The 17,808-nt window shown below is 51.0% G+C and overlaps 1 protein-coding gene across 1 annotated transcript in view; it reads right to left on the bottom strand.

The window, feature by feature from the left end:
* ASB7 (ankyrin repeat and SOCS box containing 7) overlaps positions 1 to 17,772 on the bottom strand; it is a 36,751-nt gene extending 18,979 nt beyond the window's left edge. Inside the window, exons 1-4 of the mRNA XM_058666567.1 lie at positions 17,167 to 17,772; positions 16,972 to 17,076; positions 10,694 to 10,786; positions 8,124 to 8,385 (exon numbers count right to left, since the gene is read on the bottom strand). Of these exons, the coding sequence (XP_058522550.1) occupies positions 8,124 to 8,334 (211 nt within the window). The 5' untranslated portion in view covers positions 8,335 to 8,385; positions 10,694 to 10,786; positions 16,972 to 17,076; positions 17,167 to 17,772. The remainder of the gene's footprint in view (positions 1 to 8,123; positions 8,386 to 10,693; positions 10,787 to 16,971; positions 17,077 to 17,166) is intronic.
* Positions 17,773 to 17,808: the final 36 nt, after the last annotated feature.

Raw genomic sequence — 17,808 nt, forward strand, 5'->3', positions numbered from 1 at the left:
TGTCCGACACGGCAGCTGCCAGTCATGTGGCTGTTGGGCACTTAGAGTGAGGCCAGGGTCATGAGAGAACTGTGGCAATGTTAACAGCTGCAGTGCCCTACGGACCACATGCTTCTAGAAAAGGCACCCCTTGCCACTCCAGCCCTGTCTGAAATTAAAGATTCTATTATCCACGTTCTCAACACTGCAGAACTCCCCCAGCAGCAAGGACAGCTCCCTGGAGCTCTTCCTCCGTGAGCTTCCTCCTTGGCTTACCCATCCCCAAGCCAAGCTGAGGGGCCTCTCACCTCTGAGTACTGCTGGCTCCCCAGGACCCCTCACTGTGGGCTCATTGTGTGGGGTTTGGATTTAACACTGCCAAAGCCCGATCTGTTAACATACGCAGGACAACATTTACAGTTGGTTGAGTGGCAGGTGCACAATATCCACTGCCCATTTCGTCAACTCCACCTGGCTGACAGTTGCCCGCCCCTCTCTGAATAATCTTCACTTCCTTGGTAAACGGCAGCTCTTTGTTTACGGTTCCCTACCACTTCCGGGACGTCCACCTGCTGGAACCAGTGAGCTTTCCCGATGGCACAGCTCTGCTTCTCCCCTTCTCTCCGTCCACTGTGCTCTCAGCTGGGCGATGCCCTTAGCATGTCACACTAAGAACCAATTCTGCTCGGCCTGTTAGCTCCTGCAAGCCATGTTAGTTTCCTACAGCCTTCCCTCGCAGTGCCCTCATGCCTGGAGGAGGCTCCATCCTCCCAGCTCCCCACCTGATACCCATCACACCACCATCGCCCTCAGGACCTCGTCCTCTGGGAATCTCTCAGTCCAGCAGAGTGAGGCTCCTTCTGACCACACACGGGACTTCAAGGTGCGAAGTGTCTGGTCCTCATACGGGCAGCAGAGACCCCAGCTCAGCCCATGGCCGGCAGCCCAGCTGCACTTCTGCTGGTGTATGAGGCAGATGGTCGGCCAGGCCGGCCACTCCATCATTACCCTGGTTCACTTGTCCTGAATTTCAATGAGTGTTGATTACACATGCATCTGCCCACGGGACTAGCACCATCTCGCTCATTTCTGTCCTTCGGTGCATAACGCAGGGCCAGGCATTCAAAAGGTGCTCAGCAGAAGCAGAGTAAAATGCATGGAAAATGACCTAAAGGGGACTGCCTGGCTCCCACACCTCACTACACAGTTCTCTGTGTGTGTGCCCTTCACTCACACACAGCAGAGCAAATGGGGACAGGGAGGGATGCAGAGTGACCTCCACTTCCACCTATTTGGTGATTTTGGAAAGGGCATGCGTGATGCTCTCGGGCAGCTCTTAATGCACCGGGAAGGTGGCCCACTTGACGAGCGCTTTCATCTCTGTAAGGCCGGAGGACGGCATCTCGAGACTGGCCTAAATCTCCTGCTTGCTGCCAGTGAAGCAGTTGCAGGTCCTACCCTTGGGTAGGGGAACATGAGTGTCACCCAACAGGGACGTAAACCCGAGGTGAAGTGTCTGGGAGAAAGTGCTGCCGAGGGAGCATGGGCATGAGGAAGGTGAAGGGGCAGGGAGTGAGAGAGAGGCCCAGTGTGATCCCAGGAGACTGAGCTCAGTGACAGCCATCGGACACAGGGGCTGCAGCTCAAAGCTGCAGCTGGACAGGTGAGAGGAGCCAGTCCTGCAGAGAGCTGCCATCATCACTGGACTGGGGCCGGAAGGGCAGCATTTACGCCCTCACAGCTAGCTGACCACGTCACCATCGGGACACTGGGGGGAGGGGCAGACTGGAGGAGAGCATGGAGGAATGAGGGTGCCCTGCCCAACAGGACTGGTGTCTCCAGTGAAAAGATTCAACAACTATTCCAGGGGCAGAATCTGCTATAATTCGTGAATGGTCCAGTCACAGCAGAGGAGAGTGTTGAGTTCAGGCGGTTTCTGTATGTGGGCATGGTCAGCAGGGGCCTCGGTGCCAGGAACTGGCAAGGACCACGGCACAGGGCCTCAGCCTGGGCCGTGCCAGTCTGCCTGTGCTGGAGCCCAGGGGCCAGGACTGCACTAACACAGAGCAGAGAGAGCCTCACCCATGGACTGGGGTCCATGCCGCAGTGCAGGAGGGGTTTCCTCTCCCACTAACTTCTCCAGGATGGTTGATAATGGTGCTAGGAAGCGAAAGGGAGGCAGGTGAACAGAACTATGCAAGAATAAACAAGGGCAATGTTACAGGGCCACTAAGGACGTGTCCATCCCACATTGGAGTGCCTGGGACCAAGTCTCACCTCTGCGTCCCCTCCAGCTTCCCGCTAAGGCACACCATGGGAGCCAGATGACGGCTAGAATATTCTCAGCAATGGGAGCCCGGATGGTGCTCCTGGCCCCTGACCTCACCCTGGCCCACCCTGGGCTCTGGTGGGCACTTGCAGAGTGATCTGTCAGGCAGACAATCAGTCTCTTTCTCTCCCTTTCTGTTGGCCTTTCAAATAAAGACAAACTTTACAAATTTGAAACATGTTTAAAACAAGACAAGAGCAACAGTACTTTGGCTAACGCCAAAATACTATGGCCACATGAGGGATCCCAAGTCCAAGTGTAAGTAAACTTGTTACCAGCACATCTCATGTCAGATACAGAAATACATTCTCACAGGCTGATTCAAACGCCACAAAACTGTACAGACGAATACGTACACAGATAACGGCCTCAACAAGACACGAAGGCGCAAACCGCAGGTGAAAAGGAAATACCCTCCTCTATGTTAAAACAGACGTCTGCCCAAGGATGGCAACACAGGGGCACTGTGGCACACACACAGTACGCCACCCCGGGAGTGCCCATGTCTTCTGTCAGTGGGCTAGGGATTGGGGCCCAGCTCCTGCACCCCGACCCAGCTTCCTACCAAGGAATGCACTCTTGGCCACACTAGACGAGGACCCCAAGTGCCAGGGGGCCCTGTCATCTACATGGGACACCTGGATGGCTGGCATTCAGTCTCTTGGCTTCCACCTGGCCCAGTCCTGGCTGTTTGTGGTTCTCTGGGGAATGAACCCAGTAGATAGATCTTTTTCTCTCTGTCACTCTGCCTTCCAAGTAATCAAATACAAGTGAACATTTAAGAAGTCAAATATGTCCAAGTTATTTTTACAAAGAATGTGGGGGCAGTGGGGGCAGGTACTCAGACTGGCAGTTAGGAAGCAGGCAAAGATGGCCGAGCCCCACATCAGATGCCAATGGAGGTTCAGTACCTGGCCCTGGGTTCCGACTCGAGCTTCCTGTCCATGCGGACCCTGGCAGACAGCAGTGACCGCTCAAGGGGTGACGGGTCCCTGTCACCTAATGGGAGACCTGCACTGAGTTCCCGAGGCAGCCCCAATTGTTGCAGTATCTGGAGGAGTCAATCAGTAAAGTTTCCTCTATCTCTCTTTGTCTTTTCAAAACAAAAACCTGTGATGTGAAGAAACCGTAAATCTGGAAGAGATCATTCACCCTCCAAACCACAAAGCAGAGCATACATAAACAATTCTTGCAAGCCGGGGCTTGGCGGCGTGGCCTAGTGGCTAAGGTCCTCGCCTTGATCCCATATGGCCGCTGGTTCTAATCCCGGCAGCTCCACTTCCTCTCTGTCTCTCCTCTCAGTATATCTGACTTTGTAATAAAAATAAAATAAATCTTTAAAAAAAAAAAAAAAAAAAAAAAAAAACAATTCTTGCAAGCCAATTTTTAAAGAAAAGATAAAAGTCTAAGCCTTTGGATATCTTGTTGCTGATACCTAATTTTTGAAAACAAACAAAAACAATGCGGGCCCAATGTGGTGGCCTAGCAGCTAAAATCCTTGCCTTGCAAGCGGTGGGATCCCATACAGGCGCCGGTTCTAATCCCGGCAGCCCCATTTCCCATCCAGTTCCCTGCTTGTGCCCTGGAAAAGCAGTAGAGGACACCTCAAAGCCTTGGGACCCTGCACTCAAGTGGGAGACTCAGAAGACGCTCCTGGCTTTGGATTGGCACAGCACCAGCCGTTGTGGCCACTTGGGGAGTGAATCATCTGACAGAAGATCTTCCTCTGTCTCTCCTCCTCTCTGTATATCTAACTTTTCAATAAAAATAAACCTTAAAAAAAATGCAAAGTGGCAAGCATTTCACACAGGAAAAGCAAGTCGTGTGGCCAGGGACTCTTGCTAAGGTGGGGTGGCGCCAGCCCAGTCAGTCACAACCTTGTTGGGGGACCCTTAGTCAGTATCCACAGGTCAAGGTTCTAACTGGGCAACCACACTCTAGGAATTACCCAAGCCACGGACCGCTCCACGGGCAGAGGGGTCTGTCAAGGTAACAACGGAAACAAGTTACAGTGGCCACCACCAGCTCGTCAGTGTGAATGAGACTCCTACAGTGGAGTCTGAGACAGTCACACCCTGATAATTAGCTACTGTAACACAGTAAGTATATGCGAAAAAGATCAAGAGGTGCAACAAAACAGGACAGGGCAGCGGCAGGGGCCAGTGTTGTAGCGTAGTGGGGAAAGCCAAGGTCCATGACGCCTGCATCCCATTCGGCTCTGGTGTGGGTCCTGGCTGTTCCACTTCTCATCTAACTCCCTGCTAATGGCCTCTGATTTCGGCAAGGCTAAGTCCCTGCTGCTGTGGCACCCTGGGGAGTGAATCAGAGGATGGGAGTTCTCTCTCTCTGTAACTCTTTCAAAATAATAAATACACCTTCAAAGGGACAGGGTGAGGGCTCAGCTACCCAGTGCAGCCCTACTTGTGACACTGGCATCCCATATGGGTTCAACTCCTGGGAACTCTGCTGTTCGTTCTGCTTCCTGCTGACGCACCTGGGAAAGCAGTGCAGGACGGCCCATGCGCTTGGGCCACGCCAATCATGTGGGAGATGAGGCCACACCAGCTGTGTGGGAGACCAGGCAGCAGTTCCTGGCTCCCAGCTTTGCCTAGCCCAGCCCCAGCAGTTGTAGACATTTGGGGCATGAGCCGGCAAATGGAAGGTCTTTCTGTGTCTCCCTCTCACTCTCTCTCTGGTATACCGTCTTTCCAATAAACCCATTAATCAAAACAGTGGGAGCAAGCTGGAAGGCAGAAGGTCAGCAAGTACGTATGCACAGACACTCTTCAGGGTATTAAAGAAATGAATGAAAGCCACAGCCTCTGGAAGGGAAGTCAGAGTGAGCGCTGAAGAGCAGGTGCTTCCCCCTCACCGAAGCGTGTACAGTAGATTTAATCAGGTTGTAGTTATGTGTGTCTAAAAAATAAAATGTGCTGAGAAAACTTAATTCAAAGACAAACGCAAAAAATGAGAGGCTGTTTGACAAATGTTGGCACATCCACATTAATAAACATAGCCTTAAACAGTTGAAAGGAACAGAGCAGAGTATATCTGAATATACAAGGAGTTCTGAGGGAGTTCACGGGAAAACATGAAAACTATGAAGGATATAAAAATGTCTTTTGTATCAAAATCAGCTAATCTTTTAAATGCCATTTTGATGAACTTTTATGAAGTAGCCATACGGTACTACAGAACTGCCATGAGACTCCCTTTTGGAGTAATAAAAATGTTGTAAAACTGGTTATGCTGACAGATGCCCACTTCTAAAAGTCGCTGAACTGTACACTTCGAACGAGTAGAATGTGAGTATGTAAATCAAGACGGACCCAGCTGTTCAGTGTGAGTATGCCACTAGACACACACAGTTCCATCCTCCCATCCACATGAGCACAACCAGAAGGACAACAGGGTTCAGAAACAGTAGCCCATCATTGGATTTCTTTTTTCCCCTCTCACAATTGTTTTAATAAAGAAAGTTTTACTGGAACAGAACCACACCTGTTAGTTTAATATCATGTCTGGCTGTTTTCACATTTCAGCAGCGAAGCTGACTACCTACAACAGAAACCACTGTAGGGATTACAAACCTGAAATGCTCATTCCCTTGCCTTTCATGGGAAAAGTCTGCAGAATCCTGACTGTAAAGAAATTATATAATTGTGCAAAAAACATGTGACATAGAATAACGAAGTCAGTGTTTCCTGTGTTCCAAGGGCACAGGTTTGAGTTCCAGCTGCTCCATTTCTGATCCAGCTCCCTGCCAATGCACCTGGGGAAGCAGTGGAGGAGGGCCCAAGTGCCTGGGTTCCCACATTCACATCAGAGAGGCAAACAAGTTCCAGGGGGTCCCAACTCTGGCCTGGCTCAGCTGTACCCACGTGGCCACTTGGCAAGTGAACCTGAGGATGGGAGATCTCTGTCTCCATTCTCTTTCTGTCTCTCCCTCTTTTTGCAACTCTGCCTTTTAAATGAATAAATACATCTTTAAAAAGAAGAAGAAAGGAAAGAAAAGAAAAAAGTGAAAAGAAAGAATTTGGAAGTGTAGCAGTAAATGAGACTGTCCCCTGTATACTTCCCCTGCGCAGCAGTAGGCACACAGACTGGGCTCTGCAAGGGGACTTGGGCTGTACTTGCACTTTATTTGAAGATGGATTTTATGTTTTTAAAGGCGACAATGTTCATGTGTTACATGAATATCTGAACTTGTTTAAAATTCCTTTTTTTTTTTTAAGAGTATGGCTGGCAAAAACAAAAAATAACAGGACTGGATGGAATAAACAATGAGAGCCCGGGCCTTGGTCTTTGATTTGACTAAGTGCTTCCAGGACTTCTTCAAGGTTCTGATCTGACACCTACCTTTCAGGGTTTCATTTTGCTTTGCTTTGTTTCTCCAGGTCTTCTGCCTGGCTTTCTGCTAACAACTCCCCTGATTAAGTTCACAAGCGAGGTCTTGCAATTCGTAAGGTGAAGTGACATGAAGACAGCTACTGTGCACATACCGGCCAGCCCCAGTCTGGGTCCTGCTGACGGCCAACTGCTCCAGGCATACGGCTGCCACTTCAGGGCCCCTGGGATGTGGGACTAGCCCCAGGCTCAGGTTTAGCATCTCTCCATGCACTTAGTCTGAGCTCTGAGCCTTTGTATTTGTACGGGCACATAATTCACACGGTCCTCAGGAGAACTGTGGGGCTTGTAATGTTTTCTGCACTTAGGATGCAGGCAAGTCTGGCCAGGCTGGTAAAAGCACACCTGAGGAATGAAACCAAACCACTGCAGGCCCTGAAGTAGCACAGGTGTAACGTGAGTGCCAGTCCAGCTGCCTGACCCTGGAACTGAGCGGTACAGTGCATGAACAGACGGTAACATACACAGGCTCCATCTTTAAGGAAAGCAAAGGAGCTCACAGTTCAACTGGAGGGGTAAAAAGTGGATCTATTCAGGGCAACTGATAGTTTTAAAACTTAAAACATCAAACATTAAATGTAATCTGCAGCTGTGTATATTAACATAAAAGTGGACTTCATATCATCAGTCTCCTTCAGAGAAGGCCTAGAAGTCAGACACAGTGCTAGAAGAGGTATTCCCAAACATTCTAAAAGAGAGCTCCCAGAATTAAGAGAGGTTAAAAAAGAGAGAAAAGTCAGGGGGTCCTGAAGCCCGTGGTACTCCCAGGGACCTGTCCGAGGTGTCCTGAGGCCCACAGTGCTCCCAGGGGCCTGTCCGAGGTGTCCTGAGGCCCACAGTGCACCCGGGGGCCTGTCCGAGGTGTCTCCGATTAAGCAAGAATCAGCAAGGAGAACGTGGTCCTTCTACAAACTGCAGGAACCACAGTCTCTTCTGCAATAAAGGTGTCTGGGAACCCCGAGGAGGGGCTGGGCTAACCTGGGAACCCCGAGGAGGGGCTGGGCTAACCTGAGAACCCCGAGGAGGGGCTGGGCTAACCTGAGAACCCCGAGGAGGGGCTGGGCTAACCTGAGAACCCCGAGGAGGAGCTGGGCTAACCTGAGAACCCCGAGGAGGGGCTGGGCTAACCTGAGAACCCCGAGGAGGGGCTGGGCTAACCTGAGCACCCCGAGGAGGAGCTGGGCTAACCTGGGCATGGCAGTTGACCACTGCACACGGCCAAGCCCGCTCCCCAACAAAGCTCACTCACTGCCAACAGCAAGAGCTCTTCACTGAGGAGACAGGATGCTGAGTGTTAACGTGAGAGAGGGGCATTCAAATTATACGGCCTCACATACCCTTTACACACTACACAGGAGCGCATTTCAAGCGTCTCCTTGGGAAAAAGGTTTGTCTGTTGCCAACTCACCTCCGTGCTCCAGGAAGACTCGCACGCATCTCTCCTTCCCTCGTGCGGCGGAGAAATGCAGCAGGGTCCAGCCGTTGGCGTCACGGCCGTTCGGAGAGTAGCCTTGCTCTAGCATCTTCCGTACCGTGTGAACATCCCCGGCGGCCACGGCGGCCTGGATCTGCAATTCCTCCTGGAGCTCAGGGTTCCTTCGACAGTGGTGGTGTAACATCCTAGCTGAGTCCGCTTGTCACAGAGGGTTCATGAGGTCCCAGGGATCAGCCTGTAACGGCAGGTGCACAGAGGACGTTGATACTACTTGTGTACAGCATTGTTTGTTGTCTGAATCCAAAAGCCTTGGTAGTGACAATCTGTACAACTAATGAACATGCACTCGCTGACCCCGAAACTGTTGGTAATTTGCCTAAGACGATAACAGTTGCAGAAAAAATCCTGGCGTAAACTCCTGTACCCTTGGGGGGGAAAAAACAGAAAACTCTCCTGCACCCTTCTGAAAACTCAAAGCAAGCAGCCTATGAGCACAGCTGCATGATTTTAGGTAAGACGGGAGGTAACACCAGGAAGCAAGACAGGGCAGCATGGACCTCAGGACCTCTGACTTACTTCAGGCCCCATGAAGGAGATGTAAGCCACTGCTTAAGGATTCTATCAGAGATCAAAGTGAAGAAACAGGGAATATCAGGGGTGGTAGTACAGTGACAAAACAGGCTAATGCTCTGTCCACAGTGCCAGCATCCCATACGGAGGGGAGGGAGGCGGTGCAGTCCGTGTCCCTGCTGTTCCACTTCCCGACCCAGCTCCCTGCTTATGACCTGGGAAAGCAGTGGAGTACAGCGCAGGTCTTTGGGCTCCTGCACCCATGTGGAAGACCCCAAAGATGCTACTGGCTTTGGATTGCCTCAGCTCTAGCGGCTGCCATCATCTGGAAAGTGAACCAGTGGACTGAAGATTTCTCTCTCTGTAAATCTGCCTTTCAAATAATACATATGGAGTATGAAATCATATGCTGTGAAAACTACAGACAATCATGAGCAGCAAATTAAGAAAAAGAATAAAAGAAACCAAAAGCAAACAAAAAGCAAAAGCCTTCAGGGTAACTTTCTATAAGTATCTGAACATCTTCTTTTCAGCTCAGAGTGCGACAGGCTGGGCAGAGAAGTGGCCAGATGAAGAAAACGGGAATCAAACGCTGGGACTACGCTGCTTCTTGTTCATCTGCTCTCCTTTCTATCGGTGTTTTCCATCTTGGACTCTAGAACAGCCGCTCTACATTTTTCTAAACTCTGTTTTCCAGATATTTTACTCCAAAAATAATCAAAGCAGCAGGATCATATATTTTAAAACTCCGAGAGTCCAAATAAAATGCTGGTGAGCACTGTGATAAAATTATTTTAAAGGAAAAAGTGGTACAGCGAATCCCCATACTCACTGGGCCCCAAGAGACCTGCAAGCAAGCCCAACATGAATGAGATCTCCACACCGACAGACATTCCAATCCTGCATTCTGTGTGTGCGAGTGGAGGTTCGCACAAAACCAGTTTTGGCAGGCTTTTAAGTTAAGTACACACAGAAACCTAAACTAACAAGGTTCTAAGAAGTTATTCTATTGAGCTAATTTGCAGGAAAAGATTAAACTCATCTCTCAATTAGTACTTTCCGCTTCTAAAAATAAGGACAAAAATTATGTGATAAAGCCCTTTAGACACTTTGTTCTCAAATGTGGGTTAGATATCTCAGGATAATCTTGCAAAACTTCTCATAACTGCCTGCACTTAGGGACAAGTAAGCCCAGCTCGGGTCATCTCGGCATGGTCACAGCACCCAGCAAGCTGTGGGTGTGCCACAGCCCAGCCTGGGTCAGCTTGGCACAGTCAGAGCACCCAGGGAGCTGCGGATGTGCCATAAGCCCAGCTTGGCACAGTTACAGCACCCAGAGAGCCGCAGGTATGCCGTAGCCCAGCTCGGGTCAGCTCGGCACAGTCACAGCACCCAGGGAGCTGCCGATATGCCGTAGCCCAGCCTGCGTCAGCTCGGCACAGGCACAGCACCCAGGCACCTGCAGGTGTGCCCAGTGCAGCACCCGGGTCTGCATCCAGCTCTAAGCACCACTACCAAGGGAGCGACTTTCACCAATGTGACTGCTGGGGAGCTATTTCCTCAGAGAAAACTGGGAGAGATTTAACAATCTGCTTCCTCCATAAGAGTTCCTCATCCTTTCGCTTAATTACATAACTACAATGAAGTCTCTTATCGGAGAAGTTTTGAAAGAAAATAAAGAATCTTGTCTGGAGCAGCCTTTCCTTATTTTCAGTGTTGTAAATGCTAAAACTCACGAGAAGGAGCCCAGGAAGCCAGGACTGCACACTCAGACACACTGCGTTCCACAGGTCCCTTTTCAACAGGATGCTGATGTTAAACCTACCTGAGTTCTACCAAGAAGAAAAACACTGTAAAAATAACGCCGATTTTTCTCCTAGCGTATGCCAAGCTGATGTGAAGGGCAGATCTAAGACCTCCAAAGACTGTCTGCCAAAACAGCATGGGTGCCTGGAGACCCTGTACCGCCTTACCTGGTGGAAGAGCGTCCCTTCTTCTGAGCTGTGGACACCTAGGGACCATGGTGCACATACAGCATGGTGGGGAGATGTTCAGTGGGGCCCAGCCTGCTTAGCCCAAGTGCCTTCTCAGCCTGCAAACAGACAGAACAAGAACTGTGGGAAAGTTCTGGGGAATCATGAAGAACCAGGGCTGCCCCCACGTCCTGCCCTTGCACGGGCTTACGTTTCCGCAAACCCAGGGAGCAGAGAGCTCAGATCCATTCTCTGACAAAATGACCTCGTCAACTCCGCGGAGCTCCAAGAGGAACTCAAACGCAGTTTCTTTTTAGGATCCCTTCCCCCACCCCTCCATCCCTCATGGACTTCAATGTTACGGGAAAGATCGAGTGAAGAAAATAACAAATTACATATTTCGGCTTTGTAGGCGAGCACGAATTCTTCCCCTACCGAGAACAGATTTCCACACTGGCTTTGCTTGTTTCTAACAACGGCATTCATCACCAATTCCTCCTCAACAGGATTACAATGAGAATACTCGTGCACTCAACAAACCAGGTGGCCAGGGCAAGGAACAAATCCACAGGAACACATGTGTGTCGGAATTCCAGTTCTAAGTTTGCCCTGAAGACACCAAGTCCATCGATTTGAAACTTTTTCCTCTAGAAAGACATCAAATTCAGGCACCTGGCCAGCTTCCCGTAACTCTCGCTCTTTCTCCCTGCTGGTGACACCCTAACTCTGGAAGCTTTGGGAGGGTTAAGGGCACATGCAAAGTGGCTTCGACACAGCAGGCTGGAAGCACTCCAGGAGAACTGCCACCCTGCTGTGATGCGCTGTGTGCCAAGCCTTCCGTCACGTACACATCACATAGACAGGGCCAGGCCTCCTGCCTGCCATAGGGCACGGACTACTGGCCATACAGCATTCTCAGTCACTGCCCAGGGCAGGGTCTATATTTACCCATTCCTCTTTTCTTATCTGATTTTCCTCTTGTCAAACTTCTCTGGGGAAGGCAAAAAGCTGGCCAACTTGGACCTAGACATGGAACTGGATTTAGAACTCTACTGTTCTAAACAGACAAGCCAGTTGTGGTCAGGAGAACTCCTACTTGGCAGCGTGTGGAACAGGCAGAATGCTGTGCTCAATTCTAAGACTGGGGTGGGGGATCCGGAAGCCATGCCTGGGCCTATCTTATGTGCCAGGCAGTAAGGAGGGGCTCCAGAACAGCATGACAGAGGGACAGGGCAGCCAACCCAGAGGGTCACCACGACCAAATGGGAGCATCTGAGCAAGGCAATGCATCAGCAAATGCTAGGTTTTTAAGTCACAGTGTGAAATAATTATCGGTGACTTCATATCAATATAAGTAACTCAACTGGGGCCCGGCGCAATAGCGTAATGGTTAAGGTCTTCACCTTGAACGCACCGGGATCTCATATGGGCGCCGGTTCTAGTCCCAGCAGCTTCACTTCCCATCCAGCTCCCTGCTTGTGGCCTGGGAAAGCAGCTGAGGATAGCCCAAAGCCTTGGGACCCTGCACCCGCGTGGGAGACCCGGAAAGAAGCTCCTGGCTCCTGGCTTCGGAACCGCTGCTGGCAGCACTGGCCATTGTGGCCACTTGGGGAGTGAATCATTGAACGGAAGATCTTCCTCTCTGTCTCTCCTCCTCTCTGTACATCTGCCTTTCCAATAAAATAAATAAATCTTAAAATAAATAAATAACTGAAAAAGGAGGAGAAATGAACGCTGTGCTGAAATCCAAGGGTCTGTGGCCAGTGCCCACCCCAAAGGAGGTAACGGCTGGCACGTCCCTCAGTGTCCACAGGGGATCTGGCCTCTGCTCTGTCCTCGGGATTCTGCTGTAACCCTAAGCTCAAGTGTATTTTTAAGATAGAGATCCGGGTCTCCACCTAATGGGTCTCATAAATCCCCACGGAAGAACCTGTGCTCGTTCCTCGCAGGACAAACAATCCTGGGGTGCCTGCACACCTGCTGCCTCCCCACAAGGCTCCTTCGGGTGGCTAAGGGTGCCACTGGCGTCCGACTCCCCACCTCCAAGCAGACAGCTGGGCGTGGCGGGGACGAAGGCAGGAGAGCTGGGCGCTGAGGATGTGCACAGGCAAAGGCTTGCTGTGAGAACAGCGAAGGGACTGTTACCTGTTGCCACAAGCAGGGCGCACAGAGAACAGCAGCCTGCGATGACCCCACACAAGCCACCTGAGTCAGACACGCCAGCGTCCGCCGAACGCCTGGCTAGGCTCAGCCACAGCTGCCGCTCCCGGGCGACGTCTTCACAGAGCGGTCTGTGTTCGAACTGACTTTCTCCCTCCCCTGACAGTACCAGGCAGGATAACCAGTCCCTGCCACACTCCCTGCATGTGCCTGCCGTGCTGCTATTGACAGGACAAGGCACATGGGACAGACCCATGACTCCCGGCCACTGTATCACTCAGACTCAACTAGGACAATGATTTACTAGAAAAACATCCCAAGAGTCAGGTGATTAATGTTCCCTGGGCTATTTTATGAAGTGTGCATCTAACGGAGTACACAGCTATTCATGTGTGTGCAGATAAAAAGGTGGGGGAGGGAAGGGAAGAGGAGACTGTAATTGCAAAGCAAACTCAGCGCGCAAGGGTGAAGATGCCTATTAGAAACCACAGAGGGATGTGAGAGAATGAGAAAAAGTCGGTCTTCCCTCAGGGAGTGCACGCCTAAAAACCTAACGCAGCAGGGAAGTCGCCGAGGCAGAGGAGACGGCTGCCACTCACTGTCCAGGATGGCTGTGGACTCAGGGCGCACCTATGCGTGGAAATGCCACCCCAGATACCAGGCAGGAAGCAAACCACAGGGCACACAAACACATGAATACATCTCCAAAGCGCATGTCCCTCTGACGCCGGGCCTCACCGGGCATGCCAACACCACGCTGGCCTTTGGCTCATGCATGGTTTCCACTCTACCTGGGCCCCATGGAAAGCAATGCAGGCTTAGAGCTTTCATACTCGGGACCTCATTAAAGTAAAGTAAATTAAGGGATTTAAATACACTACCACCTAATTTCCATGTAGACACCAACTGAACTTCATTTGGCTTAATCCAGAACCTCATTTCATACAGCTAAAAGACCAAAAAAGCCCATACTGATGGAATAGAGCAAAGAATAAAATAACAGCAAAGTCCACTTAAGATCTGCCTGCAATTCCACAGCCCTCACCAAGGAGGTCACAAGTCCCAAATTTCCTTTAGCACAACTTAACAGGTATGAATATTAAAAAGTCTACACATTTTTTGATTAAGCAATATAAATTAGAAGCAGGCTTTTTGGACTTGCATCAACGAGAAACGACGTAACCACTTGCTTCTTAAAGAAAGAAAAAGCAAGCACTTCCTTGCTGAGTAAACAAAGATGCCAAAGATGCCTGCCCGCAAGGAAATGAAGCCTGCACACTCTGGACCGCTCTCAGAAGCGCTGTCAGCCCTCCCGAGGCGCTGGGGAACCAACGGCCCCCATTCAAGTGAATGCACTATGCTAGCATCACTCCACACAGCCAAGTGGGGATGTTCCAGGACAAGGAATCTGTACTTCCTCCAAGTTAATGGGCGTCCATATACCTTAAGGATTTATCATCCACAACTTATCTATGACTCACCCGAGTTCCAGCAAAAGCACACAGATTCATGACATGTGGATGAGGCAACAGAGGAAAATTTCAAACTCAATTCTCCAGACCTAAAGCGAAGCTTCAGTCTCAGGAGCTATGAATGATGAGGTCCTGCTGGTAGGGACGTATGGGATCACATTTGAGGTGTCTCCAGGCACTGCCTAGACAGTGTCAGGAAAGCAGACGACGATGCTACTAAGGGGATGCATTTGGTCCCACGTCACTGGATTGAGTGTGAACCGACAGGCTGAAAACTCTGCCTTGTGGCTCTGACAGCATCAACTGCATATGCCTTGGACGCTTTAGGGATGGTATGCAAACCCTTAAGCCACCAAAGTTACGTGAGAACAAAATAAAGATATACCGCACGCGTCCTGTTTCATAACGAACAATAACATCACTTTCAGTGTTAAAAAAAAAATGCAAGTATTAGCTACAGTATACAAAACACGTTATCACTGACTGTCCTCGATTGAGATCCACTACTTCAGAGCAGGTGAGTGGCCCAGAAGTCAGGACACCAGTGAAGTGCCTGGGTTAGACCCCGGGTGGTGCCCAGCACCAATGCCTCAGGCAGCAGTGGTGCTGGCAGGTGAGACGCTGCCCCATCTGGGCTGAGCTCCAGGCTTCAGCCTAGCCCAGTCCTGGCCACTGTGGGCATCTGGAAGGAAACCAGACGTTGGAAGCTCTGTCTGCCCATCTCTTGAGCAATAACAGAATCCATCATTCTCTTGCGTGATTATTAATCTGTTGGTTAGCAAGTAAACCAGATGATTTTTCCCCCTAAAAGCCAAGCAAGTTAGCAACAGATGTAATACATACGAAAAAAAAAATCTACCTAACTGAGCATGTTGGTAAATAGAAATACTCAAATATTTTAGATGTTTGGCATAACCAAGAGCAAACATTCTCAATCAGGGTAACATCAGAAATGTGACAGATGCTGATGACTTTTATATCAAATCCCTAATCTTAGAAAAAGGAGAGGCTGAGAGAATGCATGGAATATTACTTAAGCAGTGCTAAAGAACTGGCTGGACCCCAAGGAAAGCGATGTCTGTTCTTTACCCTCAAGTTGGCCAGGCCACAGTCCCTCCCCTGACACCTGAGGTGACAAACCCCACAGCAGCGTAAACATCCCAGAAATCTACTGTCTCACTGTAGGCTAAGCCTAAAGCAGGAAATTAAAAAAAAAAAAAGGAAAACTTAACAGAGCAGGCTTAAAAGTAAACATCCCTGTTGATCTCTGAAACACCCCTCAGATATTTTAGCATTTTAAAGTTTTAACCCTGACAAGCCTCTGGTGACTTCAACACATAAATCACCATAATTGACCAACGGAAGTTCACCTTTATAGATTTCTGTTCAGTTCCAATCGGACAGGTCAGTCACCCTTGGTTCCCTACACACAGCTCCAAGGGTGCTGAGAAAAAGGCCAGCAGGCACGTCTGAGTCCGTTCAACCCCACACAGTCTCCCTTGGGGGCGCCGAGTCCCAGGCCTGCAGAACTTGCCAACCCTCCAGTCCGTTTCCCAAATATCTTCAGCCACATTGTGAGTAAGAGTAGAAGCAGTGAAGACACTGGGCAGCAGACACAAACTCCGGCGGAACAGAATAAACCAAAATTCGGAATTGTTTCTAAGTACTTCATTGTGCTAAAAAATGCCCCAATGACAGGGACTACTAAAACAACCCTGACATTCACAGGCTGCTCCCCACGCCCGCTGCACTGGCAGAAGCCACCCGCCTGGCTGGCAGGTGCCATCCCCACGCTTGCAACCCCTCTTTAGGAGCCACCTTAGTGCCGTAAACTTCCCAGAACTCAACTTCCAGAGGGCAGCAGCACCTTTCAATCTAGCGAATTCTCAGCAAGGGTTTCATAGGAAGTCATCTTCTTTAGGAAGAATGCCGAAATCAACTCCACATACCTCAACACATCAGAACGTCCCTCTCTTTTCAGGAAATTTCTGAGTGTCAAAGGGCAACACATCGTGTACATGTTCATCAGTTCTTCTAGAACACTGGAGGTAGAACAAGTCTTATTTATCTCCTGACAACCCATCTGTAAGTGTCACATGCAGAAGCCCCAATGGGACTCACATGTAAGTGCTCCCACAAGGGACAACAGGTTTGCTTTTTACTAGCAAAAAGTAAAAATGAAAAAAAAAATTATTTTCTAAGACAAGCCACCAGTTTACCTTCTTGTACCAAACCGCTGTCAGCTAAGACACCCAAAAGATTTTTTTTTTGGTGGAGGCAGAGAAAAGGGGATACAGGAAGAAGTTGGGGGGAAATCCCTAAAGTGTGGGTTAATTAAAAAGCAGAGTCATCCAGAATTAACAAGCAATCAACATGGCATTGAGGAATTCCTAGGAGAGTGGAGGAGGAGCTACTGACAAAAGGTCTCAAAGCCACACCAGTTAATGCAAAACACGGAAATAGAGGGACCAGGCGAGGGGGGAGGGCAGCTGTCCGCAGCCCAGGGAAGTTATCAACGTGGCTAGGATCACGCGTGGGCAGTGCTGTCTCCTGGGCCAGGCAAGGGGGGTGCATTCCCGGGCAACTCCCCGAAAACACGAGCCGCGCCTGAGGAGGTGGGGGCCAGGAATCAACAACGCTGCTTACCTGGATGAGGGGCGCTGGTCACAGGCTCACAGCCCGCGGCTTCTCCGGGGGGTAGGTGGGCAGACCCCGGTCAGCTCGCGCGTGTCTTCCCCAGCCAGCTCCAACCTGGAAAACAAGCCCCCGGCGAGTGGTGCAGCGGCCGGGGCAGGGGCAGGGTCCGCTGCCCGCTGCCCTCAGGGAGCTACCTGACTTTACCTGTCTGCTCAGCTGTCGCGTCTCTGCCCCCTCTCAGCCTCCGCCACACTCACCAACTTCTCCATTGAAGAAACACCCCCAGGCAGGGCCGGCCCCGGGTGCCTCCTCGCTGCCTCACGGCCCCCACCCGCAGAGCATCCAGGCGGCCCCGGGACCGGGGTGCAGGGAGGAAGTCCCGGCTCGGCTGTGTGTGTGTGGGGTTGGGGGGGGCAGTCCCGGTCCAGGAGCTCCGAGCAGGGGGCTGCCGCGCTCCGGGCCGGAGGCTTCCAGCTACGGAAGGACTCGGGAGGGCTCGGGACAGCGAGGCACCGGGTCACCAGGGGGCCGCAGGGCCGGCGGCGGGGTCGCCGGACAGGGGGCTTTCGGGATGCACTTTGCACCGGGCCACCCCCGCCCCCTCCCTTCAGCACTTTGGGGTCACTGGGATGGGACCAAGCCTTCCTCGACCAATCAGCGGCCGCCCTGGAGCCTGAGCCCGGAGCCGTAAACCAGGCCTGGGTGGGTGGGGGTGCGGGGTGGGGGCCACTTGGTTGGTTGGTTGCTTCCTTCTCCCCTCCTTACCCCGGCAGCCCCCACCCCCTGCCTGCCGTAAAGCTGTCCGCGTCCTCGCGACAGTTGGAGGGGGCGTGCCGCTCCGGGTGA

Source organism: Ochotona princeps, chromosome 6, assembly GCF_030435755.1.
Source record: "Ochotona princeps isolate mOchPri1 chromosome 6, mOchPri1.hap1, whole genome shotgun sequence".
NCBI lineage: Eukaryota > Metazoa > Chordata > Mammalia > Lagomorpha > Ochotonidae > Ochotona > Ochotona princeps.